Here is a 26,972-nt window from a genome sequence, read left to right on the forward strand (position 1 = left end):
CACTCGGGCATCACTGGTAGAATGTTGGTCAAAGCTACACCCAGCCATCACTGGTAGAATGTTGGCTAACGCCACACCCAGCCATCTCTGATAGAATGTTGGTACAACACTACACTCGGGCATCACTGGTAGAATGTTGGTCAAAGCCACACTCGGGCATCACTGGTAGAATGTTGGCCAATGCTGCGCCGAGCCATCACTGGTACAGGAGCTCCCACCTCTCCCAACACATCACCATAATTGTTATAACAATTTATCTCAGATCAGTTATTTTCTTTAGACAACGCCCGTAGGTAGGCTGGGCCGTTGCCTACCTATTGTTATGTTTATGATCTGTGTCACGATTGTGGATCGAAATGATGCAATAAAAACATTTACGTCCGCGGCTCTGTAAACATTGCCTTACCCATGAACTACCATGTTTTGACATAAACCTACATACTCCATATATATATATATATATATATATATATATATATATATATATATATATATATATATATATATATATATATATATATAACATGATTACTGGTATTCATCCTAACCCACTAAAGCCAGAATGGAATGGTTAGGAACGCCAATATTCTCTTACTCTATTTCACGCAATTAATGTCGTATTATTTTATATCCTGTAGATATTATCACAGATATATGATACTGATTAGAGATACTGGTGCATTATATTACCTTATATATATAACAGACTCATTTTAAGGAGGAAATGTGACTGCCTTGTTATCATAATCATTGATAAATATGTTACATGCAATATTTTCAAAAGATTAGACGTGAAGACATATTGAAAACCTCGTCAAATGAATATTTGGAACGACTAGATAGTTAGGTAGATAAATGAACGAGTATCGGGCCCTTAAGAGGCCAGTCATGACCAGCAAGTGTGACAGTGTTGTTCGTCCTAGTTACAAGACCGCTCAACAGATAACGCTATTATGGCAGTGTCTGGCATATATCTACACGTCCTTTCATTCCGGGAAAAATCATCGTTGAATATCCCTGTCTTATGGTATCATTTTGGCCGACCTGCTACTCAAAGTATGAGTGTTCGTCTGTTCACATTACGCTGTGATAAACTGTACAGCTGTGGCTCCTGTTATTCCAACGGTGTAGACAAGTGCCATTGCTTTGATACTGTGATAATTTTTGTTGGTTCAGTTTAATAAACTGTAATTACTCTTCGAGTATAGCCTTACTTGTGGCTTTAGTGAAGGAGGAATAGTGAATGACGTAAGAGGCCCCTCAAAGTATTTTACCAGTCAGGTAAGATATGCTGATTAAGTTAAAGATTGTACGTTCCTCCTCCCTCGTAAGTTAGCTATCATTATAACCTCATACTGGCTCTGTGAGCTGTCGGAACCATAGCCTAACTGAACTTCACTGAGAGTTTAGGGTCGGGGTTAAAAACGAGGTGGGAAGAGTCGAGTTGAACTTTCACCAGTCGATGGTTTTGCGCGATGGGCCGTTGCGCCACAGAGAGTGAAGTACAACAAGCTAGGCTGGCTAGCTGGCCGTCAGTCTGCCGCTGTTTTCGCAAGCCGGGAGGGAGGGAAGAAACGAGGCAACACTTATTTATTCTAACTTCTCCCTCTTAGTCTTAGATTTCATTAATATTATAATCACGATGGTGGTGTAGTCAGCCAGCCAGGGAACAACAGGAGACGCTGGCGAGCCTTGCTGTGTTAGAAACGAGGCAACACTTATTTAGTCTCACCCTAACTTCTCCCTCTTAGTCTTAGATCTCATAAATGTTATAATCACGATGGTGGTGGTCGTATAGTCAGCCAGGACACAACAGGAGACGCTGGCGAGCCTTGCTGTAACATTGGTGGGGGGTCAACATTTGTCCTAACTCCTGCTTTCCTGTCTGATGGTTGACGCCAGTCGGCAGCGCCGCCGCTGACGTAAGGCTACGTGTCGGAGCTCAGCAAATAATACTCGGCGGCCGCCGTGGCCTCAGCTGTTCCAGAAGGTTTATGGGTCTGCCTCCAAGGACCTGCTGGCTGATTTTCGGATCCAGTTAAGGTGGTCGTGATGTGTGTGTGTGTGTGTGTGCCCATTACCTGCTGGTCTCGTGGGGGGGTGAGGCCTTGCACCATACTGTGGGGGGTTGGTGGTGTGAGGCAGGGTGTAGGGTAGCAGCAGTGGTGGTGGTGTGAGGCAGGGTGTAGGGTACAGCAGTGGTGGTGGTGGTGTGTGAGGCAGGGTGTAGGGTACAGCAGTGGTGGTGGTGGTGTGAGGCAGGGTGTAGGGTGCAGCGCAGTGGTGGTGGTGTGAGGCAGGGTGTAGGGTACAGCAGTGGTGGTGGTGTGAGGCAGGGTGTAGGGTACAGCAGCAGTGGTGGTGGTGGTGTGAGGCAGGGTGTAGGGTGCAGCAGCAGTGGTGGTGGTAGTGAGGCAGGGTGTAGGGTACAGCAGCAGTGGTGGGTGGGTGTGAGGCAGGGTGTAGGGTAAGCAGCAGTGTGGTGGTGGTGTGAGGCAGGGTGGGTAGGCAGCAGTGGTGGTGGTGGTGTGAGGCAGGGTGTAGGGTACAGCAGCAGTGGTGGTGGTGGTGTGAGGCAGGGTGTAGGGTGCAGGAGTGGTGGTGGTAGTGAGGCAGGGTGTAGGGTGCAGCAGCAGTGGTGGTGTGAGGCAGGGTGTAGGGTGCAGCAGCAGTGGTGGTGGTGGTGTGAGGCAGGGTGTAGGGTGCCAGCAGTGGTGGTGGTGGTTGTGAGGCAGGGTGTAGGGGTAGCAGCAGTGGTGGTGGTGTGAGGCAGGGTGTAGGGTACAGCAGCAGTGGTTGGTGGTGTGTGAGGCAGGGTGGTAGGGTACAGGCAGTGGTGGTGGTGTGAGGCAGGGTGTAGGGTGCAGCAGTGGTGGTGGTGGTGTGAGGCAGGGTGTAGGGTGCAGCAGTGGTGGTGGTGGTGTGAGGCAGGGTGTAGGGTACAGCAGCAGTGGTGGTGTGTGAGGCAGGGTGTAGGGTACAGCAGCAGTGGTGGTGGTGGTGTGAGGCAGGGTGTAGGGTGCAGCAGTGGTGTGTGGTGGTGTGAGGCAGGGTGTAGGGCAGCAGTGGTGGGTGGTGTGAGGCAGGGTGTAGGGTGCAGCAGTGGTGGTGGTGTGTGGCAGGGTGTAGGGTCAGCAGCAGGGTGTGGTGGTGTGAGGCAGGTGTAGGGTGCAGCAGGGTGGTGTGTGAGGCAGGGTGTAGGGTGCAGCAGTGGTGGTGGTGTGTGAGGCAGGGTGTAGGTGGTAACAGCAGTGGTTTGGTGTGTGTGAGCAGGTGTAGGGTACAGCAGCAGTTGGTGTTGTGAGGCAGGTGTAGGGTGCAGCAGTGGTGGTCAGGGTGTTGTGTACCGTGTGGTCAGTAAGTGCTGGTGGATGTCCACGTGGTGACAGGGGCTGTGGTTGCACCTGAGGGTGTGGTGATTGACAGTGGTGGAAGGTGGTGGTGTAAACACTTGTGGTGTAGTAGTGTTGATTGACCACTGTGGTGGTAGTGGTGGTGATTGACACGTGTGGTGGTAGTAGTGGTGGTGATTGACACCTGTGGTGGTAGTAGTGGTGGTGATTGACACTGTGGTGGTAGTGGTGGTGGTGATTGACACTGTGGTGGTAGTGGTGGTGGTGATTGACACTGTGGTGGTAGTGGTGGTGGTGATTGACACTGTGGTGGTAGTGGTGGTGGTGATTGACACTGTGGTGGTAGTGGTGGTGGTGATTGACACTGTGGTGGTAGTGGTGGTGGTGATTGACACTGTGGTGGTAGTGGTGGTGGTGATTGACACTGTGGTGGTAGTAGTGGTGGTGATTGACACTGTGGTGGTAGTGGTGGTGGTGATTGACGCTGTGGTGGTAGTGGTGGTGGTGATTGACACTGTGGTGGTAGTGGTGGTGGTGATTGACACTGTGGTGGTAGTGGTGGTGGTGATTGACACTGTGGTGGTAGTAGTGGTGGTGATTGACACTGTGGTGGTAGTGGTGGTGGTGATTGACACTGTGGTGGTAGTAGTGGTGGTGATTGACACCGTGGTGGTAGTAGTGGTGGTGGTGATTGACACTGTGGTGGTAGTAGTGGTGGTGATTGACACTGTGGTGGTAGTAGTGGTGGTGGTGATTGACACTGTGGTGGTAGTGGTGGTGGTGATTGACACTGGGATGGTAGTAGTGGTGGTGGTGATTGACACTTGGGTGGTAGTAGTGGTGGTGGTGATTGACACTGGGGTGGTAGTAGTGGTGGTGGTGATTGACACTGGGTGGTAGTAGTAGTGGTGGTGATTGACACTGGGGTGGTAGTAGTGGTGGTGGTGATTGACACTGGGGTGGTAGTAGTAGTGGTGGTGATTGACACTGGGGTGGTAGTAGTGGTGGTGATTGACACTGTGGTGGTAGTAGTGGTGGTGGTGATTGTCACTGTGGTGGTAGTAGTGGTGGTAATTGACACCGTGGTGGTGATAGTGGTGGTGGTGATTGACACTGGGGTGGTAGTAGTGGTGGTAATTGACACCATGGTGGTGATAGTGGTGGTGGTGATTGACACTGGGGTGGTAGTAGTGGTGGTAATTGACACCATGGTGGTGATAGTGGTGGTGGTGATTGACACTGGGATGGTAGTAGTGGTGGTAATTGACACCATGGTGGTGATAGTGGTGGTGGTGATTAACACTGGGGTGGTGATAGTGGTGGTGGTGATTGACACTGGGGTGGTAGTAGTGGTGGTAATTGACACCGTGGTGGTGATAGTGGTGGTGGTGATTGACACTGGGGTGGTAGGTAGTGGTGGTGGTGATTGACACTGGGGTGGTAGTAGTGGTGTCTGTTTACACTGTGATGGTATTAGTGGTGGTTGTTTACATTGTGGTGGTTGTAGAGGTGGTGATTTACACCAATGTGGTGGTAGAGGTGGTGATTTACACCATGGTGGTGGTAGAGGTGGTGATTTACACCAATGTGGTGGTAGAGGTGATGATTTACACCATGGTGGTGGTAGAGGTGGTGATTTACAGTACACCGTGGTGCTTAGTGATGGTAGTTTACACTGTGATGTGGTAGTAGTAGTGCTGGTTTACACAGTGGTGAGGCAGTAGTGGTGGTGGTTTACAGCATGGTGGTAATTTACAATATGGTGGTAGCAGTGGTGGTGCTTTACACCGTAATGGTAGTAGTTGCAGTGGTTTACACCGTGATGATGGTTTACGCTATAGTTTTAGTGGTGGTTTACACTGATGGTAGTGGTTGTACTGGTTTACACTGTAATGGTGGTTTACACTATGGTTTTAGTGGTAGTTTACGCTGTGATGGTAGTAGTGGTGATGATGTATACCATGGTAGTGGTAATGGTTGTAGTTAACACCGTGGTAAGAGTTTGTGGTTTACATCGTGGTAGTAGTAGTGGTGGTGGTTTACACCAAGGTGGTAGTTTACACCGGTGATAGTTGTGGTGGTGGTAGTTTACACTCGTGGTAGTTGTTGTGGTGGTGGTGGTGGTAGTAGTTTACACCGTGGCTGTAGTAGTGGTAGTGGTTACACCATAATGGTAGTAGTGTTCGTAGTTTACACCGTGGTGATAGTAGCGGTGGAGGTTTACACCATGGTGATAGTAGTGGTGGTAGTTTGTACTGTGGTGGTGGTGGTTTACACCGTGGTGATAGTTTACAATGTCTTGACGGTATTCACTGGAATGGTTGGAATACTCGTCTCCATCACCTCTCACCTGCAGCTCTCTCCTCGGCCTCTCACCTGCAGCTCTCCCCTCGGCCTCTCACCTGCAGCTCTCCCCTCGGCCTCTCACCTGCAGCTCTCCCCTCGGTCTCTCACCTGCAGCTCTCCCCTCGGTCTCTCACCTGCAGCTCTCCCCTCGGTCTCTCACCTGCAGCTCTCCCCTCGGTCTCTCACCTGCAGCTCTCCCCTCGGTCTCTCACCTGCAGCTCTCCCCTCGGTCTCTCACCTGCAGCTCTCCCCTCGGCCTCTCACCTGCAGCTCTTCCCTCGGCCTCTCACCTGCAGCTCTCCCCTCTGCCTCTCACAGCCAGGCCTGAACCAGGCCTCTCGTCCAGAGGGGTTAGACCTCCCCCAAGCCCCAGCCAGCCAGCCAGCCCTCAGCCTGAGCCCTTGTGCCGGGTCCAGGCCCTCCCTCCCCCCACCCCCACACAGCCAGCAGCCCTCAGCCAAGCCCCCCCCCCCCCTGTCTCTCTCTCTCTGTTCTTCATTACTCTTGGAACTCGCTCCTCTCCACTCTCCCACGTCCTCCATCCCCTTGCCCCCCACCCTTCCATCTCTCTCTCTTTCTCTCTCTCTCTCTCTCTCTCTGGTTGGCCGCCAGCGACCAGGGAGGTACACTACCAGTTCTACCCCCCGCCCGGGTTATGGGGAGGGGTTAGCGAGTGCTGCTTAGCGAGCCACCAGCGCTACTTCAGTGGCTGTCGAGGTTCTTCATCCCTCTGTGGCTTGGGTAGCTGTCTTTTCCTTCTGCCTTACACACAAACGTGGGTCTGTTGGCTGTCAGTCCACAGACATAAGAGTGTCTCCTCCCTCCCACACATGACGGTGACAACACGTAACTCACACGACCCGTTCATCGTAACTCTTCCTCCCACACATGACGGTGACAACACGTAACTCACACGACCCCGTTCATCGTAACTCTTCCTCCCACACGTGACGGTGACAACACGTAACTCACACGACCCGTTCATCGTAACTCACACGACCCGTTCATCGTAACTCACACGACCCGTTCATTGTAACTCACACGACCCGTTCATCGTAACTCACACGACCCGTTCATCGTAACTCACACGACCCGTTCATCGTAACTAGAGGCTGTGCTCCGCTGTGGCTCGTACCATTGTCGTAAGTCTGTTTGTCTGAGTGTCCCCGAGTGTTTGAACATCCCCTGCCTCCATCCATTCCATCCCTCCCTCCCTCCACCGCCACTCCTCCGTCCCTCCCTCCCTCCCTCCACCGCCACCACTCCTCCGTCCCTCCCTCCCTCCCTCCCTCCCTCCACCACTCCTCCGTCCCTCCCTCCCTCCCGCACTCAACCATCGAACCACACCACCACACCCTCCCCCCCCTTCCACCGCCTACCTCCCGTGAAAACTCGACTCCCTCACCTTCCCTCCCGACCCCCTTCCTCAGCCACTCCTTCCTCCTCCTCCTCCTCCCTCACTACACGACCCAGCCAGCCAGCATCCCCTCCCCCTCTCCACAACCGACACCCCCCCCCCCAGTCCCCCCCTACCCTACGACCCGCCCAGCCCCCTCGCCCTCGACTCCCCCTCCCCCCCATTCGTCCTCCCCCCCATTCGTCCTCCCCTCCCATCTCACCATCGTAAGGATGAACTCGTTCCTCTTTTGTTTACGTTGGCTCTTAATCATTTTCTTTTGTGTTCCTCTTTTGTTGGCTCCCACCACGGTATTGTTGTGTGTGTGTGTGTGTGTGTGTGTGTGTGTGTGTGTGTGTGTGTGTGACTTTTTTTTCTTCATTTTCCATTGGTCACCTCCATTTACCACTCCATTTAGCTTGTCCAGTGGTTCCACTGCTTTACATGATGATATTCATCATTTCTTTCCTTCTAACTTTACTCCTGTGTGCTGAAGTTGTTAGAGATTTCACTCACCTGTTGTAACACCTTCAGCGTCCTCGAATCTACGGAAGGAATTGAAAGTCTGCTGCTCCTCCAACTTCAGTATGGCCAGGGCGGCTCTCTCTCTTCTCACACAATAGCTTCACCTTCGTCAGAAGTGGAGGGAGAAGGGGAAGAGGGAGAAGACCAAAGATGAGATGGGAGGGATAGGGGTTGTACAATGCTTTGAATTAATGGGGGAGGTGCCTGAAGATGCAGGAGGGTGTGAGGCGTGCATGGGATAGAGCGAGTGGGCTCGATGTGTTATACAGAGGGCGACGTGCTGTCAGTGGGCTGTTTCAGTATATATGAAGTAGTTCGGGGACACCACGGAAAGATGTTTAGGGCATGACAACTGGAGGGTGGATGGGAGTTAATGAGGCAGTTCTTCATCTGTTCCCAGGCCCTACCTCGCTAACGCAGGAAACGGCGAGCGTATGTGGGGGTAGTGATATATATATATATATATATATATATATATATATATATATATATATATATATATATATATATATATATAAAGTGTGAACGGACTTTGTCTGCTCTAGGTTACACCGCAAGTGAACAGTCAACTTTAGCGAGGCTGGACAACAGTCTCGACAAAATACTTCTCACTCCAGAGGTGTTTACATTTCCCTATTACTGGAGGTAGCGCAGCCTTAGGCTTTAAGAGCCCCAGGAAAGATAGTCTTAGTGCCATCAGGACTCCCTTAGAAATTGGTCTTGGGGTAACGGTAATGATGATAGTGATATGTACAGTCTTTCCTTACAAGTTTATTCGCCGTTTCCTGCATAGCAATGTAGCGCTAAGATGTCATGCATGATGCACCCACACCAGTGCCCCTTCGCCACAATCAGGCCCTACATACCTTTCCGTTGGTTTCGCCCGGCCACTTCACATGCCCTGGTTCAGCCCACGGATAGAATGTTGCCCCCGGTATACCACATCGCTCCTGTTTGCTCTATCCCGTGCACGCTTCACACCCTCCTGCACGTTCAGGCTCCGAACATTCAAAGCAACTTTCACGCCATCCATCCATCCATCTCCTCCTTAACTCCTTGTCACCTTCACTTCCGACATGTATATTCTTGTAGTTATCCGCTCCATATGTCCTGACCATTTCAGCACACCCTCTTCAGTTCTCTCACACGTCCTCTCCCTGCTACCACACCCTATCTCCTTTTCCTTCTCATTTCTTACTCGATCCACACTCCTCACATCATATTTTGTCCTGTGTCCTTCCCAACTTTTCTTCCCCCTGATCTAAAGCCTATCCCATGATGGGAATGAATAAAGGCAGACTATGAATTATGTACATGTGTATATATGTATATGACTGTGTGTGTATATATATATGTATACGTTGAGATGTATAGGTATGTATATTTGCATGTGTGGACGTGCATGTATATACATGTGTATGTGGATAGGTTGGGCCATTCTTTCGTCTGTTTCCTTGCGCTACTTCGCTGACACGGGAGACAGCGACAAAGCAATATATATATATATGTATATATATATATATATATATATATATATATATATATATATATATATATATAGTGTGTGTGTGTTTGAATGGGGAGGAAGTGGAGAGCGGATGGACCCATAGGGGCATGACTGAGTCATGTGGTGAGAGAGGGAAGTCAGGCCCTGGGTGCAACAAGGAGTGTGTGTGTGTGTGTGTGGGAGAGGAGGTCAGTGTCTCTGATGGTAAAGATGGCAGTGAGTGTTAGAAGGCAATATAGTACCATCGGCCTTGTATGGATATGAGTCTTGGCAAGAGTACTATGGAAGATGGACGTGTCTGAGGCCGATTATGTGGCGTGAGGCAAGACGACAGTGTGAGGACCGTCAGTGTGAGAGAGAGGTGAGGTGCAGGCGGAGTGAGAGTGGGTTATGTACAGGGTATGGTGCAGTGGCTAGTGTATATGGAGAGGGTGAGCGAAGAAAGAATGGCTCTGAGAATCTACGTCTCAGAAGTGGAGGGAGCGAGGGTTACGCGGGGACACCGAGAGGGAGATGGAAGGAGGGAGTGTAAGAGTCTTTGAGGAATATGCAGGAGTGATGGAGGCGTGCACGGGATAGAATGAATTGCATTGATGTGGTATACGGGGATTGACGTGCTGTCAGAGTGCTGTGAATTGTGGGTAGGAACACCCTGGTTCCGTCAGTTCATACGTCGATCCCTGTATTATCATATATATATATATATATATATATATATATATATATATATATATATATATATCTATATATATATATATATATATATATATATATATATATATATATATATATATATATATATATATCCCGCGTTTCAAAGAAGGCGACTGATAATGGTGGGAGCGGAGGGCTTGAAATCCTCCTCTCCTGTATTACTTTCCAAAATAAAGAGTAAAGGAAGGAGCCAAGTGAGGAGGATTTTACCGAAAAACTGAGGCTTTTTTCATCTGATCCTTACGATTCCTCGCCCACTGGGGAAATGGTGAACACCCATGAAAAAGTAACACACACACACACACACACACACACACACATATATATATATATATATATATATATATATATATATATATATATATATATATATATATATATATATCCCTGGGGATAGGGGATTAAGAATACTTCCCACGTATTCCCTGCGTGTCGTAGAAGGCGACTAAAAGGGGAGGGAGCGGGGGGCTGGAAATCCTCCCCTCTCGTTTTTTTTTTTTTTTTTTTTTTTTTTTTTTTTCCAAAAGAAGGAACAGAGAATTGGGCCAGGTGAGGGTATTCCCTCAAAGGCCCAGTCCTCTGTTCTTAATGCTACCTCGCTAATGCGGGAAATGGCGAATAGTTTAAAAGAAAGAAAAAGAAATATATATATATATATATATATATATATATATATATATATATATATATATATATATATATAATATAACCATCTTTACAGCCTTCCTAATACGCACTGCGTATGGCCAGACGGGCAGTGTTGCCAGCACCAGGACCCAGGCATGGGTACCGTCCTGTAATTTCCAACCTGCCAAATGATAGTCGTAAAACTGACTTCATTTTCTACGGGTTCCATTTTCTCCAATTTGCATTTTGTTTTTTGTTTTTTTTGCGATTATGATCGGCCTCTGTGGCCAACGTGCTTCGGTAGGCTGTGGCCAACTGGGGCACTTGAACAACTGAACAACACTTGAACAACACATGGCCTTCATGGCCGGCCTCATGGTCCATGCCTTGTGTCGTGACCCCCTCCCGTGTCAAGGGAGTGTGTCGAGTGCTTCCTGAGCACACGGTCCTCTCTCTCTCTCTCTCTCTCTCTCTCTCTCTCTCTCTCTCTCTCTCTCTCTCTCTCTCTCAGTATGTTCCCCCGCCCCAGCTGCCCCCACACCTGAGGTAGCGCCTCCCGGTTCAAGTGATCATCCGTTGTTCTGTGGTAACTTTCCCGTAGTGTGATTACTGGGTGGGGGGAGTGAGTGTTGGGCACCTGCGCTCTCCACTCCTCTCCCACACTCTCCCACCCGCTCTTTTCCTCTCACACAGTGTCTTGGGTTCCTTCCTGTTTTCTGCCTTCACTGCCTCTCGTCATTCACTGCTTATTTGCATTCACTGCCTCTCTCTGCATTCACGTACCACAGTTATTCTTTCAAGCCCACACCATCTCCTCCACTCCTCCAGAAGCGCACTCCCTTTTCCACATCCACACGACCACATCCACATACATGGGCACCCACAGAACGCCCCCACACCCACACAGATACTCGCATAACGTCCCAACACCCACACAGACACTCGCATAACGCCCCCACACCCAAGACACCCACATAACGCCCCCACACCCATACAGACACCCACATAACGCCCCCTCACCCACACAGACACCCACATAACGCATTTACACCCACACAGACACCCACATAACGCAACCATACAGACACCCATATAACGTCCCCACACCCACACAGACACCCACATAACTCCCCCACACCCATATAGACACCCACATAACGTCCCACACACCCACTCAGCCACTCGCATAATGTCCCCCACACCCACTCAGCCACTCGCACAACGTCCCAACACCCATACAGACACCCACGTAACGTCCCCACACCTACAAAGACACCCACATAACACCCCTGTACCCAGACAAACCCACTTAACGCCCCCACATAACACCCCTGTACCCAGACAAACCCACTTAACGCCCCCACACTCACTCAGACATCCACGTAACGCCCCCACACCCACATAGACTCCCACATAACGCCTCACACACACACAAACACCCACATAACGCCCCCACACTCACACAGACACCTACATAACGACCCCACACCCACACAGACACCCACATAACGCACCAATACCCATACAGACACCCACGTGACGCCCCCACACCCACACAGACACCCACATAACGCCCCCCACACCCACACAGACACCCACATAACGCCCCCCACACCCACACAGACACCCACATAACGCCCCCACACTCACACAGACACCCACATAACGCCCCCCACACCCACACAGACACCCACATAACGCCCCCCACACCCACACAGACACCCACATAACGCCCCCCACACCCACACAGACACCCACATAACGCCCCCCACACCCACACAGACACCCACATAACGCCCCCCACACCCACACAGACACTTACATAACACCTCTCCACCCACCTTCTCTTCTCCCCTCCCTCATAACACCTCTCCACCCACCTTCTCTTCTCCCCTCCCTCCTCCCCCAAGTAACCTGTATGACCCCTGCAGAAGAGCAGACAAGCAGGAGGAGGGGGGGGCTGCTGGTGACAGGTCAACTTTAATACGAACGCACCTGTTGGATTTGCTCTCTCTCTCTCTCTCTCTCTCTCTCTCTCTCTCTCTCTCTCTCTCTCTCTCTCTCTCTCTCTCTCTCTCTGCCCTTTTTTTGCTCTCTTTATCTTCTGGTTTATTGTCCCATCCCTTCACATTCCCTCTCGTTTCCCCCCCCCCTTCCGCTTCTGCCATAGCCCCTGTCATAACCCACCAGCAACACACACACACACACACACACACACACACACACACACACACATTATACAACGCAGTTGCCGAACGACAGTTGGGTCCAGACGACTGGCAACGACCGCCTCCTCCCCAGTTACCGACTGGGGAGACGTATGGCAACATCGTTGCCGGACGTACAAGAAATGTCACACTTTATTTCTAGTGATTTTCTTTTTTTTTTTTTTTCTTTAGTTTTTGACACGCATTATTATTTTCTCTAGGACGTGTCCATTACGATGACCTTGACCCAAAAAAGAGCTAAGGTGATTAGCCAGAATGGCAGAGGAACACACGGACGGACACCACACACTAGCTTGCCTCTCCATCACCCTTATTGTCACATGATCGTGAGGGTCGGGCCCGTGATAAGCCGAGGAGGGCAATCCATGTCTCCTGGGGATACAAACGACGAGTAATTGATAGCCATTGACCTGATCAGGTCAAACGGTGACGTGTGTGGTGTTAACGCAGGGGATGAGGCTATCGTAGGTCATAGTGACCATACAGGTTCTGGTCACGATTGCACGACCTCGCTGAGGTCAGGTCACGGTTACGCCAGCCACGCTTCAAGCCAGGTCATAACTAAACGCCCTGACCCAAGATGAATGGTCTCGTTCAGATCAGGTCACGATTACGTGTTCCTATTCAGGTCAGGGGATGCCCACGCGCACGCTCAGGTCAAGTGGGGGGGGAGAGGGAGGGGGTTAAGCTGGGTCATAGTTATGGAGGTCAAAGTCAGGTTGGGTTCGAGTCCTCTTACTTCTAATATGTTCTTCTGAAAGTGGATCACCTGGCCCTGCTGTTAGCATGGAGTGCTGCTGTGGAAGAAGTTAGATTCCTTCATAAAATCCAAATTTATATAATGATAATTATGATAAAGACCTCTGAATACTTACCAAACCTTACGTCACATGATATAGATGTGGTTGTGTTTCAATGGTTAAGCAACTGGCTAACTGGCCATTAGGAAAGAGTGGTGATTGATGGTCGAGCCTCAGAATGATCAGACGTGACAAGTGGCGTGCCACACGGGTCAGCCATGGGACCAATTCTCTTTATCATGCATATTAACAGTGTTGATAATGGGCTCCACTGTATGATCTCTAAATCCACGGATGATACGAAGTTGCACTGTATGATCTCTAAATCCACGGATGATACGAAGTTGCACTGTATGATCTCTAAATCCATGGATGATACGAAGTTGTACTGTATGATCTTTTAATCCACGGATGATGCGAAGTTGCACTGTATGATCTCTTAATCCATGGATGATACGAAGTTGCACTGTATGATCTCTTAATCCACGGATGATACGAAGTTGCACTGTATGATCTCTTAATCCACGGATGATACGAAGTTGCACTGTATGATCCTTTAATCCACGGATGGTGCGAAGTTGCACTGTATGATCTCTTAATCCACGGATGATACGAAGTTGCACTGTATGATCTCTTAATCCACGGATGATACGAAGTTGCACTGTATGATCTCTAAATCCATGGATGATACGAAGTTGCACTGTATGATCTTTTAATCCACGGATGATGCGAAGTTGCACTGTATGATCTCTTAATCCGCGGATGATACGAAGTTGCACTGTATGATCCTTTAATCCACGGATGATACGAAGTTGCACTGTATGATCTCTAAATCCACGGATGGTGCGAAGTTGCACTATATGATCTCTTAATCCACGGATGATACGAAGTTGCACTGTATGATCCTTTAATCCACGGATGATACGAAGTTGCACTGTATGATCTCTAAATCCACGGATGGTGCGAAGTTGCACTGTATGATCTCTAAATCCATGGATGATATGAAGTTGCACTGTATGATCTCTAAATCCACGGATGGTGCGAAGTTGCACTGTATGATCTCTAAATCCACGGATGATACGAAGTTGCACTGTATGATCTCTAAATCCATGGATGATACGAAGTTGCACTGTATGATCTTTTAATCCACGGATGATGCGAAGTTGCACTGTATGATCTCTTAATCCACGGATGATACGAAGTTGCACTGTATGATCTCTTAATCCACGGATGATACGAAGTTGCACTGTATGATCTTTTAATCCACGGATGATGCGAAGTTGCACTGTATGATCTCTTAATCCACGGATGATACGAAGTTGCACTGTATGATCTCTTAATCCACGGATGATGCGAAGTTGCACTGTATGATCCTTTAATCCACGGATGGTGCGAAGTTGCACTATATTCTCTTAATCCACGGATGATGCGAAGTTGCACTGTATGATCTCTTAATCCACGGATGATACGAAGTTGGGAAGTAAATCTACAACAGAAACTGAACGTCTGTAACAACACACTAACATTGATAATAAACTGTAGGACTGAGCTAAACAGGTGACGAACGAATTATGATACTGATGAGTGGAAAGTTTTACGTATCGGTTGTATACATAAGAAGTCATGCTGCTGTATGAGTTCCTGAGCTACAGAAGGTCAGTGAGGAGAGGAACTACAGAGTTTAGGAACTACTGAGTGTAATGATGATAATCTCTGGTGCACAGAAGCAGTAGAAAAGGGCGAAAAAAAAAGATAAAAAATCGTGGATTCATGAATATGCACCTCAACAAAACTTAGTGGAATAACTTAATAATTTTTTTTTCTTCTAAATTTCCTCGTGTGAATTACTGTTTCTTATGTGGCGATGCTTGTGTCTCCGCCAAATGCACAGCAGAAGTTATATTGTTGCGGGAATGGGCGCATTTATCCCATCTTCTCCTATACCATCTCTTCTTCTTCTTCTTCCAATCCGTGGTTTAACCGTTCCTTTTCTGACGCCATCCAGGCAAGGGGTGGGTTCAGGCATATCGGGCTTGGGAAAACTTTCGTCCCTCCGGCTCCCGTTCAGGTTTTTATCACTGCCCGTAAATCGCCTTCCAGCAAGTTATCCACGAGGCAAAATGTTCCTTTATTTCAAAAAAAGAAATTGCGATATCGCCTCCTCGTCCACATTTGGGACATCGCTCACGTCTCATGTTGCTCTACCTGACGTCACTCTCATGCTGTGACAGCACAATAGTTGCTTCTCTCGCAGATAAAGCAACTCTGGTTCCCGTCTCTCCTTCAACTCTACCTTTGATAACATTATCCTTCACTCCCTGATACTCCTCTTGCTAATCCTATGCCTCTTCCCGTAATCTCTTTTCGGCCTGTCCGAAAAGCGCTTCTCTCTCTCTAGACACAAGCAAGGCTTATGGTCCTGATGGCATCCATCCCCGTGTACTAGTGTGCGTCTGAGCTTGCACCTGTGCTTGCTCGTCTATTCCGGTTTTTGTTTGGAAAACAAAGCTTTTCGTTCTGGAAGGCAAGCGTTGGTACATCCCGTCCCTAAGAAGGGTGACCATTTTTTATCCCTTCTAACTCGTCCTGTCGCTTTGACATGCACCATTTCCAAAGTCTTTGAATCCCTCCTCAACTCCTATATCCTCGAGATTAATCCCTCAGTCTTCACTCTGATCATCAGTATGGCTTCCGTAAGGTGGGGATCCACTGTGGAATATTCTTTCCTATGTTTCAAATATCTGGTCAGCCTAACCTGAAAGATTTTTGGGAATCTTTGTAGTTGCCCTTGATATATCCAAAGGTTCTGACAGGGTGTGGCACGGGGGGACCGGTCCCATCTGTAAGCTCTCCTCCTTTGCCTTCCCTCCCTCACTTTGCTGCCTCATATCGAGCTTCCTCTCCGGCAGATCTGTCTTCGTGGGTATTGATGAATCAGCCTCCCCCTCCCTTTTTTTTTTTTTTTCCATCAGTGGCGGTAACCTTCAAGGTTTTGTCTAGTCTTCCTGTATCCTAAACTTTACTCCTTTTCATCAACGATTTCTTTACGAATAATCAGTTACACTCATACGCTGACGACTTAACACTGCATTCGTCCCCATCCGTCAATTTTTCTCCTTCTCTCACTCGATCTGCATCTCATCTCGACACAACTTCTTCCACAAACTCAGACTTGGACAGGATATCTTGGAAGGTTAGACGAAGTCTGATGAAGTTTAATGCCTCCAAGACCCAATTTCTACCCATCATTCTACTGAAAATTTCTCAACTTTCTCTTTCAGCGGTTCAGTAATTCCACCTCTTAATGAACATACTTTTTATCACTGTAACATCCATTCTATCCTGGAAACCACATATTACGAAAATAACTAAGTGTGCTCCTAGAAAATTGGGTTTCTTGTTTAAATGTTGAAATTTCTTGCGAACAACTGCTTCGTTTATACAAGGGATTGATCCCTCCATGTATGGAGTATTGATCTCACATCTGGGGTGGTTCTATCTCTGCTTCCTTAATTGACAAAGTTGAGTCCGAAAGCGGTCCGAATTAAAACTCTCCCAGGCTAACTTGAAAACTTGACCCGTTTGCCCTACGCCGCAGTGTTGGTTCACTCTCTTTCTTCCATAGGTATTACTTTGGTTTTTGCTCCTGAGAGCTGGCTGCCTGTGTGCCCCCCACCACTAGCTAGACCACGCAATACTCGGCAAGCTGCTGAGTCATATTATTACTGTGTGGCCGTTGGCAGCTCAAGGATGGGCCGCTTTGATAACTGTTTCTTTCACTCCACCTTGAGGCCTTGGAACTCTTTACTCTCTCATATCTTTCTCAGTAACTATGACCTGGTACATTTTAGAGGACAGGATTTTCACTTCCAAAATTCGTAAACGCCTTCCCTTGTATCTACTTATATTTTTTTTTCCTTTCATTAACCTTTCTATATTTCAGTGAAGGCCCGGCCTCAGTGTGGACTTTCGTCCTAAACCGGAGCCTCCAACGTAAAGAGAAAGAAAAAAAAATCGAAATTAAGTCTTGGGGAAAATATCCTCACTCTTTTGCAACCCGCTGGTGCGTCCCCCATCTTCATAATTATGTTTACTTTTGGTCACCGTAGCAGAGGATAGACAGATTGGAAAGAGTACAATGGCGAGTGACCATGATTATTCCAGGCCTGAGAAACAAATGCTATGATAGCCGACTGAGCGAAGTAAGAGGTGATCTAATACAGGTATTCAACACTCTTAAAGGCTTCGAGAATCTCGATCAAATGAACTATTTAAGGAGAGACACTTCTGAATCCACTCGTAGTATTGGATATAAAGTTATGGACAAACGTTTTACCTCGAAAGAGGCAAACTACTTGCTCTTTGACCGGACTGTTTACATATAGAGTGATTTACCAATTAGAGTAATTGTAAATCCATCAATATTTCGCTGGAGATCTACGTCTGAACTTGTTTACACCACCTCGGCTAAACCATCAGTTTACACATCTTCCTCGTTGAAGTAACGGTACATGGTTCTTCTCCTACCACATTAATCCACGAGTTTTTCTTCTCTTCCACTACCACAAACACCTTCGTTAGGACCCAGTGGTCTGTTGCTGTTTGAGTTCAGTTGTATCCAGTTGCTCACTATCGTCCATTTGTCTAAAGAGTGAACTAGATCTATTTGTGAATATATGTTCGTCTCGCGTGGACCCGCCACGACAGGCCTGGTCATAGTGCAATTTACAACTTTCCGTCTGTCGATGTGTTGTGGTCGAGAGTGTAGTGTGTGTGTGTGTGTGTGTGTGAGGGTAATGGCTCGGTGAGAGTGTCTCGGGTGATAGTGATGGGTGGGTGGTAAGCCGCCCCTCACAGCAGCTGGTGGGTCGACACTGGGAGCAAAGTTCTTGGCTGTTATCACTGTACCAGCTGGGGGGTGGAGATGGTTCGCTAGCCAGTCCACCTTCAGTAACTGTAGTGCCCCCCACGCTGGAGCCCAGGCACCGTCCCTCCCACGAGCACCTGCTGGAGGAGGAGGAGGAGGAGGGAGGAGGGTATGACAGGCACTGGCCTCACCCTCAGCCAGGTCCTCTAGTGATCCCTCGTCAGGATAATTCCCTTCACATCAGAACTGACGTAGTGACGTAAGCTGCAGCAGAGTGTGGGTCGAGTATTTCTTCTGCTTGTGTATTTGTGTATCTGGGAATATTTACGTGTGTTATGCTGTCAGTTGTATATATATATATATATATTTACTATTCGCCATTTCCCGCGTAGCGAGGTAGCGTTGAGAGCAGAGGACTGAGCCTTTGAAGGAATATCCTCACCTGGCCCCCTTCTCTGTTCCTTCTTTTGGAAAATTAAAAAACGAGAGGGGAGGATTTCCAGCCCCCCGCTGTGTGTGTGTGTGTGTGTGTGTGTGTGTGTTATTTGTTCGCTCGTGTTGGTGACTTTGTTGTGTGATCATCATCTGTTAGTGTACCTGGGGAGGAGGAACCTTGGCATACACGATGCTCCACCTTCTCACTCATCATTTCTTGACACATGTCTTGCGTATTTCCCCAATGCTGTTTGTATCACCTTAGTGGTCGCTTCGACGCCCATCTTCTGCTGCTGGTTTATGTAATGTATCCTGACGCCTCTTCTAGCACACCAACACTTGACCAGAAGTGTTTGAATATCGTATGTTTGTTTCAGTTTTGTAACAAAAAGTATTTTGAGCTAAACATGTTACCTTGAACTTTATTACCTGGCATTTATTGATGATTTTGTCACAAAAAGTATTTTGAGCTAAACATTACCTTGAACTTTATTACCTGCCATTTTTGATAATTTTGTAACAAAAAGTATTTTGAGCTAAACATTACCTTGAAATTCATTACCTGTCATTTATTGATAAATTTGTAACAAAAAGTATTTTGAGCTAAACATTACCCTGAACTTTTTTTACCTGCCATTTTTGGTATTTTTTCACAAAAACAATAAATTTCCTTTAAGAAAGTCATTATGCGAAGTATTTTCAATGCTGAATACAAATCTGATGTTAGAATGTCGCTTGGTAGTCTTTATGACTTTCATTTAAGCTATGAAATAAAAGCAAAGTTTAAATCATCTGATTATTTGCATCGTATTTACTGGGTATGTACATGTTACTGAGAGCATTATGATATTCATGATTAATTCAATTATGGAAGTGTTTGAATATCATATGTTTCAATTTTGCGAGAAAAAGTTTTTTTGAGCTGAAAACACCCTGCCAATTTTTTTTTTTTTTTTTATTTTTCTCACGAAAAATCGATTTCTTTTAAAATCTCAGAAGTATTTTCTGTGCTGAACATAAATTTTGGTTTGAAATATCGTTTAGTCGTCTTTCTGACCTTTAATTAAACTGTTAAATGAAGTCAATTTTAAAGTGTCATATGATCATCTGCATCATGGTTGCTGGGTAAGTGTCAGGATCTGAGAACATTATGATATAGTTTCCATGATATTTCAAGTATTGAAGTGTTTGAGTATCCTATGTTTCACTCTTGAAAAGAAATGTTTTTTGAGGTAATATATACACCTCACTATTACCTAGAATTTTTTTTTTTTGTGATTTTCTCATGAAAATTAGATTTCCTTTAAAACCTCATTATATGGAGTATTTTTCATGCTGAATACAAATTTGGTGTTAAGATATCGCTTGGTCGTCTTTATGACAATCAATTAAGCTATTAGATGAAGTCAATTTTTTTTAAGTATTATCTAATCATTTGCATGGAATTTACTGGGTATAGATCGGTAACGGAAAGGATTATGATATAATTTTCCATGATTATTTCAAGTACAGAAGTGTTTGAATATCTTATATTTCAATTTTGAAAAAAAAAAACTTTTTTTTGAGCCAAAATATATCTCGGGAATTTTTTTTTTTTTTTATTTTCTCTGGAAAATAGATTTCTTAAACCTGCATCATCTGTCTCATTGCCTAAGATCCCTTGACATGTCACCCGTGATCACCCTGTTGCCTGTAGACCCATGTCATGTCAATGTCATCTCGACCTTAAGTCATGTCATGTCATTGGCATCTCGCCCTTGGGCCATGTCATGTCGCTGAGGGCTTTTATCTCGTTACGTAAGGGTGATGTCATGTCACTGTGGTCTTGCCTGGTTACCGCTGGCCCTTGACATGTCACCTGTCATCTTGTTTTTGTGTCGTAAAGCTCATGTCATGTCCTGTCATGACGCACAGCCCATGTCATGTCCTGTCACGACGCACAGCCCATGTCATGTCACCTCATTACTTTTGATCAAAAGACGAAAACCTTTGATATGTTGTGTGACTTTCTTTTTTCTTCTTTTTAATCTAGGGAGCAGGATTTACCACGCTTGACCTCTGACCCTGAACTATTTGAGCGGTGACCTTTGACCTTTAGTTATCATGCCATGTCCTGCTCTCTTTCATTTTTCACACCTTGACATGATGCTGTTTTTGGTGTGTTCCATTATATTTGGTCGAGTGACTTGGATAATCATGACACTTGACCTGTTCAGTACCTGTTATTAACAAGGAACTCTCGAGCACTTGTGACCTTTTTCCTTATACACGTATTAGTCGTGACCCACCGGCTCTGACACGGATAACTCACCCCCCCCCCCAACATGACCTCTGACCCCTGATGTCCAGGATGTAAATTCTAGTTTGTTGACCTCATTTCCGAATACCACTGCTCCACTCATGAGAGTGGTCAGAGTTTCAGCTTCATGGTGTGTGTTTCGTCCAGAGTTGATCTGATATTTCAGTTTTTACCTAAATAGATGAGTGCTGTGCCTTGCAGCCATATAATATTGATGGAATTACTATTCCTTCAAATAGGCCCATTCTTGCTTTCCCAAATAACGATCTTTCCACACATTCTTCATCGCTCCCAGAACCTTCGCCCCCTCCCCCACCTTATGACTCACTTTCGCTTCTATGGTTCCATTCGCTAACATGTCCTCTTCCAGATATCTGAAACACTTCACTTTCTCCAATTTTTCTCGATTCACTCACATACCAACTTACTTGTCCCTCAACCCTGCTGAATCTGATAATCTTGCTTTTATTCACATTTGTTCACAATTTTCTCCTTTCATGCATTCTTCCAAAATCAGTCACCAACCTCTGCAGTTTCTAACTCGAATCAGCCACCAGAGCTGTATCATCGGCGAACAACAACTGACTCACTTCCTAGGCCCTCTCATCCCTAACAAACTGCATACTCGCCCCTTTCTCCAAAACTCCTGCATTTACCTCCCTCACCAACCCAACCATAAACAAATTGAACAACCTTGGGGACATCACACACCCCCTCAGTAGACCCTTTTTCACTTGTAACCATTTACTCTCCTCTCTTCCTACTCGTACACATGCCTTGGATCCTTGACAGGAAAAAAGAATTCTCACTGCTTCTAGCGGCTTACCTCCCACACCACGTATTCTTAATACCTGCCACAAAGCATCTCTATTAACCCTATCATTTGCCTTCTCCAGATCCATAAATGCCATATGCAAATCCATCTGTTTTTCTAAGCATTACTCGTGCACAATCTTGTTAGCAAACACCTGATGCGCACATCCTCTACCACCTCCGACACTACACTGCTCCTCCTCAGTCTCTCTCTCTCTCTCTCTCTCTCTCTCTCTCTCTCTCTCTCTCTCTCTCTCTCTCTCTCTCTCTCTGTATATATAAATAATGTTTCCTTGTTTCTGTTTCAGGAGACTCGTCAGCTGTAAGAAGCTAATGAAGTGCCAGTGACCAGTGCCAAAGTGCCCATCAGAGGCTAGTGACCGTAGCGTAAGGTGCCCATCAGAGGCTAGTGACCGTAGCGTAAGGTCCCCATCAGAGGCTAGTGACCGTAGCGTAAGGTGCCCATCAGAAGCTAGTGACCGTAGCGTAAGGTGCCCATCACAGTCTAGTGACCTTAATGTACGGTGTCCATCAGAGGCTAGTGAACCTAGTGTTAAGTGCCCATCAGAAGCTAGTGTCCAGTGCACTACAGTCAAGTGACACACAACCCCGGGACCCAGTCCATAACTCCCTAGGGAACCACATTCGAAAAGAGCGTTTTCAACTTTGTAAATTATAAGACATCACGAGCGTGTGTGTGTGTGAGTGTGGGTGTCTATGTGAAGCAGGGGATCGAAGAGGCGAGGAGCAGCCAGGCCCTCTGTGTGGTGTGGTGCGACCCCATCACTGGCCATAGGATCTTGGAGGTCGGATTGGCAGTCCTTCCCCTCACCTTGAAAGCCCCAGTGCCAGTCCGCCACTGTGCACTACTCGCGTGCAGTGTGGCAGCAGTGTGTGCCGTGCACGTTCCAGATGATGCCTGTGATGTCCTGATATGATTCCTTCTGTGGCTGAAAGACCCGCAGTAATCGCTGTTGTGTTGTGTATCGGTGTCAAGCTACGTCCTTTCCCTCCAGAAAACGTAAATCATCTGACCCATTATGATCAATGATAATCCCTTGTAAAGGAAAGAAAAAGATCACTTTGTCAATTCAGTACTTAAGGTGTGAGAGAGAGAGACTGAAGGATTCGGTCATTGTAAATATATGTTACATGGTCGCACGTCAATATATGCGAGAAAAGAACTGTGGGGAAATACCTACACCATCAACAGATACGGTGCTTAACAATAGCAGTAAAGTATTACCAGAGCAAGAGGTACTTACGATAATAACAAGTGTACGATAAGAACACGGATGTAACAACGATAACGGGAGTATATGCCATAACATCACCGATGTACGATAATAACACTAGCGAATTGTAACATCACTAATTTACAATACTATCAAGCGTATAATAACATCACAAGTGTACGATAGCTATAGTACACGTTACTATCACTAGTGTACGACAGTATCAGTACGATAATCATACGAGTGAACGATCATTAGATAACACAGTGTGGTGATAGAGCATCTTGGTCCAACAAGAAAAGTAGTCTGCAGTATTTCCTGTGTTATGTGATGATCATAGAGGTGTCTGGCAGCCACATATATGTACGATAATAACTGCAGGGGACATAGTACCAGTGAGGTACGAGATCATTTTCGTGGGTGTACAACAACGTCGCAGAAAGTGTATGATAATAGCAGTGTTGGGTGTTGATCTCATGTGATAATAGTGGTGTTCGAGAGTAAGTGTTGTGCTATGTTAAAATTGATGTATGATAACAAGTAATTGTTATGTAGTCGGTGTACGATATCATAAGTATACGATAACAGTGTTGTGCAATATCAGCAGTCCGTGACTATAGACACCAAAGTACGATACCAGTGCTATTAGCAGTGTATAATATCAGCATCGTAAATTAAGGTCGGTAGTGTACGATAACATCTATGATAATAATATGATAATATTAGCAGTGGACGTTAATAGCGTCGTATAACAATAATAATACTAATAGTGGTGTATGATACTAGCACTCCAGTATCAGTAGCGCACGATCATACCATCAGTGTACGATAAATAGCAGTGTGCGATAACATCAGCAGCATACGATAACATCGTCACCGTACGACGACACCAGCCGCAGCGTACGGTGCGACCATCAAAACAACGTCTTCCATCGGAGTTCCCCCGCCTCACGTCCCACCACACCAGCAAGATGTCCAACATCGTAGCTCAGCGCGTCATGCAGAGGTCAGTAACCAATGCATTGTTGTCCTGTGTGTGTGTGTGTGTGTGTGTGTAATTCCAACCGAAATATGGTCTCGGGTGATGGAAATATATATATATCTCTCTCTCCATCATCTCCATGTGTGCAAAAGAAACGGTTAAATATATTCGGGATTTAAGACGGCGGGTGTAAAGGGTTATATGTTTGGGTGTGTTGCATCTCGTGGTGTTGTAGGTGTTTACGTGGTCGTCTTTACTCCCCCCCCCCCCCCCCACCATCACGACTTGCTGCCAACCAGGCACTACGACCCCCGCGCCCCCCCCCTTCTAATCAGACACATACAAGGTTTAATGTTGTAGATCATCAGGTTAGTAATCATCCTGTCCATACATGATAGTGTCATAAACATTTGTCTCCTCCGTTATCTATACAGAGTCGGTGTGTTTTCTGTACAGTGATATCCGGCAATACAATCAAGTGTTTCCCCAGTAATCTTCACTTGTACAGACTCCTTGTCTGTATAGTCTGTTCATACTGTAGTGTTCTTGTGTTCCTCTCGTGGCTGTTCTCCTGCCGGCTGGCGTGGGGAGGAGGGGAGGTGTGCGGTGAGTGGGGAGGAGGGAGCCTTGTGCTGGACTATCTCGTCTCCATCAACATAGATTAGAAATTTAGGATACTGGTACAGTGCGGACCTCTAGGAGATAACCTACATACGTACACAATCAGGTCTTCTGTTGGTTTACCTTCTCGTATACTCCCCTTCCCTCCTCTCCCATTCCCTTCCCTTCCCCTCTTCTCCCTTCCCTGTCCAGGATCACGACCCACGGCGAGCGCGGGTCCTATACAAGACCCGAGTGCCGTATCGGTGTCATGACTCGTTCACGAAAGCCCGGGCCGCTCTCCTCCTGCAGGAGTTGTCATCGAAGTAGCCGTAGTCTATCACGAACACACACACACACACACTTTCCAGTAGTGATAACTGATGATAATTCGTCTGAAGTGGCTTGCGACGTCACGGGAGGGAGTGTGGTGTCACTGGCATCAGCTGCTCACACTCGGGCAGACTATCCGGTACACGTCAGTGAAGTACTGTCCTACAGTGACAGTGTCCGTAAACTAGTTATTTCTCCCTGGGTCAGCCTCCTGGGCGCACCTGGGGGTTGTCCTGTGCGGACAGACGCGGCGCATGATACCACGGGAATGATAAGATCACGAGACGTGTCATGCAACCATACCACCGGCAGGAGGAGGAGCCGGAGCACACTGGGGTGTGCCGGCATCAGCTGGGGTGGACGGTGCGACTGTGTGTATGGTCGACCGCCGTGGCTGCTCTTCTGTTTACATGGTTGTGGGAGGGGAGGCGGCTGTACACAATGGCACAGGAACACGGTATGAGGCAGGGTAAATGAGTCGGTGGGGCTTTATCGTGGACGCCTGATGTCACACCGTGGCTGTTTCATCTGTACATGGATGGGGTAGTGAAGATGTAGATCCGAGGGTCTTAGACTGAGAGAGAGAGAGAGAGAGAGAGAGAGAGAGAGAGAGAGAGGAGGGAGGTGGGGGGGGGCGCTCTGTTTCTGGCGGCGGGCTTGAGTCGGTAACTCCCAGGACCAGTGTCCGAGTATGCGAGAGGATGCGAAAAGAGGAAGTGGAGTTGATGCGGATAAATGTCTAGTAATGGGGTGTGTCAGAGGAGCGAGAGGTAACAGGTTGAGTGTGAGTTTGAATGGGGAAGACCTGGAGGAAGTTGAGTGATTTAGCTCCCTGGTGGGGGGAGGATATGACAGCAGATGAAACCATGGGAGAAGAAGTGAGGCATAGAGTAGGTAGAGGAACAAAAGTTGCTGGTGCTTTGAGAAGTGTGTGGAAGGAGAGGTCGGTGTTCGTTAGGACAAAGATGAGTACGTTAGAAAGTATAAAAGTTCCGACGGTGTTACCTTGATTACTTGAATTCAAAAGGACAAAGAAAGTGTACGTTTTCGATATGAAATACCCGAAGACAATGTGTGGTATGAGGAGGATGGCTCGTGGAAGGTATGGCAGTGTAAGAGCGAAGGGTGGTAGTAAACACGGTATGAGTGAAGATGAGTGAAGAAAGACTGACAATATGGCTCTGTGACAAGAGTGGAGCGAGTAGGGGGAGGAATGGAGTGAAAGAGGCTCTGAGGCTCCGGGACCTGAACATTCAGAAGAGTAAGAGGCGTCCATTAGACAAAGCAATTTAGAGCGATGTGGTATACGAAGGCTGTCAATGGGCAGTGCATCGGCGTGAAGCAATCAGGAGAAATCACAGAATTTATCTGGGGCTTAGCCGTTGATGGTGGACTATGATTTTGATGCATTATACATGACAGCTAGTGAGAGGATGTGAGTAAGTGAGGCCGTTTCGTTTCTTCCCCGGTGCTACCTCCTTAAAGCGTGAAACCGCGAACGTATGAAAAAAAAAAAAAAAAAAAACGTATCCACGATGATTCCACATTGGTGTTATGACGATCTAAGCAGTTTGGATATCTTTATTTCACTGGAACCCCATATGAGATGAAAAGAATAATTAATGTTATCTGTTTATTGAGCTTTTGTAAAAATAGGCATGAATAGGGAAATGCTTCCCTCCTGACAAGTTGCTTCCCAGCTGAGCAGGTTTGTTGACACGATGGTGCTGCCATCTATTGTCATGATTAAATAAAGGTCAAAACCAAGTATATCTCCCTAAAACCATTTTTTCTTCTTTTTACTTATCACTAAATATTCGTACCCTATACCTTCTCTGTCCCTAGTCGTAATAGATATTAAGTTTAGCAGTGACTATGGGTAAAATGTAAGGTGGGTGGCGCCATAAATGTC

General features: G+C 46.9%; 1 protein-coding gene across 4 annotated transcripts in view; it reads left to right on the forward strand.

Annotated features, from left to right (window-relative positions):
• fray (oxidative stress responsive kinase frayed) overlaps window positions 1-26,972 on the forward strand; it is a 293,998-nt gene that overhangs the window by 62,662 nt on the left and 204,364 nt on the right. For 2 of the 4 annotated variants that reach the window (XM_071665568.1, XM_071665569.1), the window contains one exon: window positions 22,219-24,151. In XM_071665568.1, the coding sequence (XP_071521669.1) occupies window positions 24,117-24,151 (35 nt within the window). In that variant the 5' untranslated portion in view covers window positions 22,219-24,116. Of the gene's footprint in view, window positions 1-1,077; window positions 1,282-18,602; window positions 18,623-22,218; window positions 24,152-26,972 lie in introns of those variants that run through there. The other 2 variants (XM_071665566.1, XM_071665570.1) reach the window with 2 other exon arrangements.

The sequence above is a fragment of the Panulirus ornatus genome, chromosome 10, assembly GCF_036320965.1.
Source record: "Panulirus ornatus isolate Po-2019 chromosome 10, ASM3632096v1, whole genome shotgun sequence".
Classification (NCBI taxonomy): Eukaryota; Metazoa; Arthropoda; class Malacostraca; order Decapoda; family Palinuridae; genus Panulirus; species Panulirus ornatus.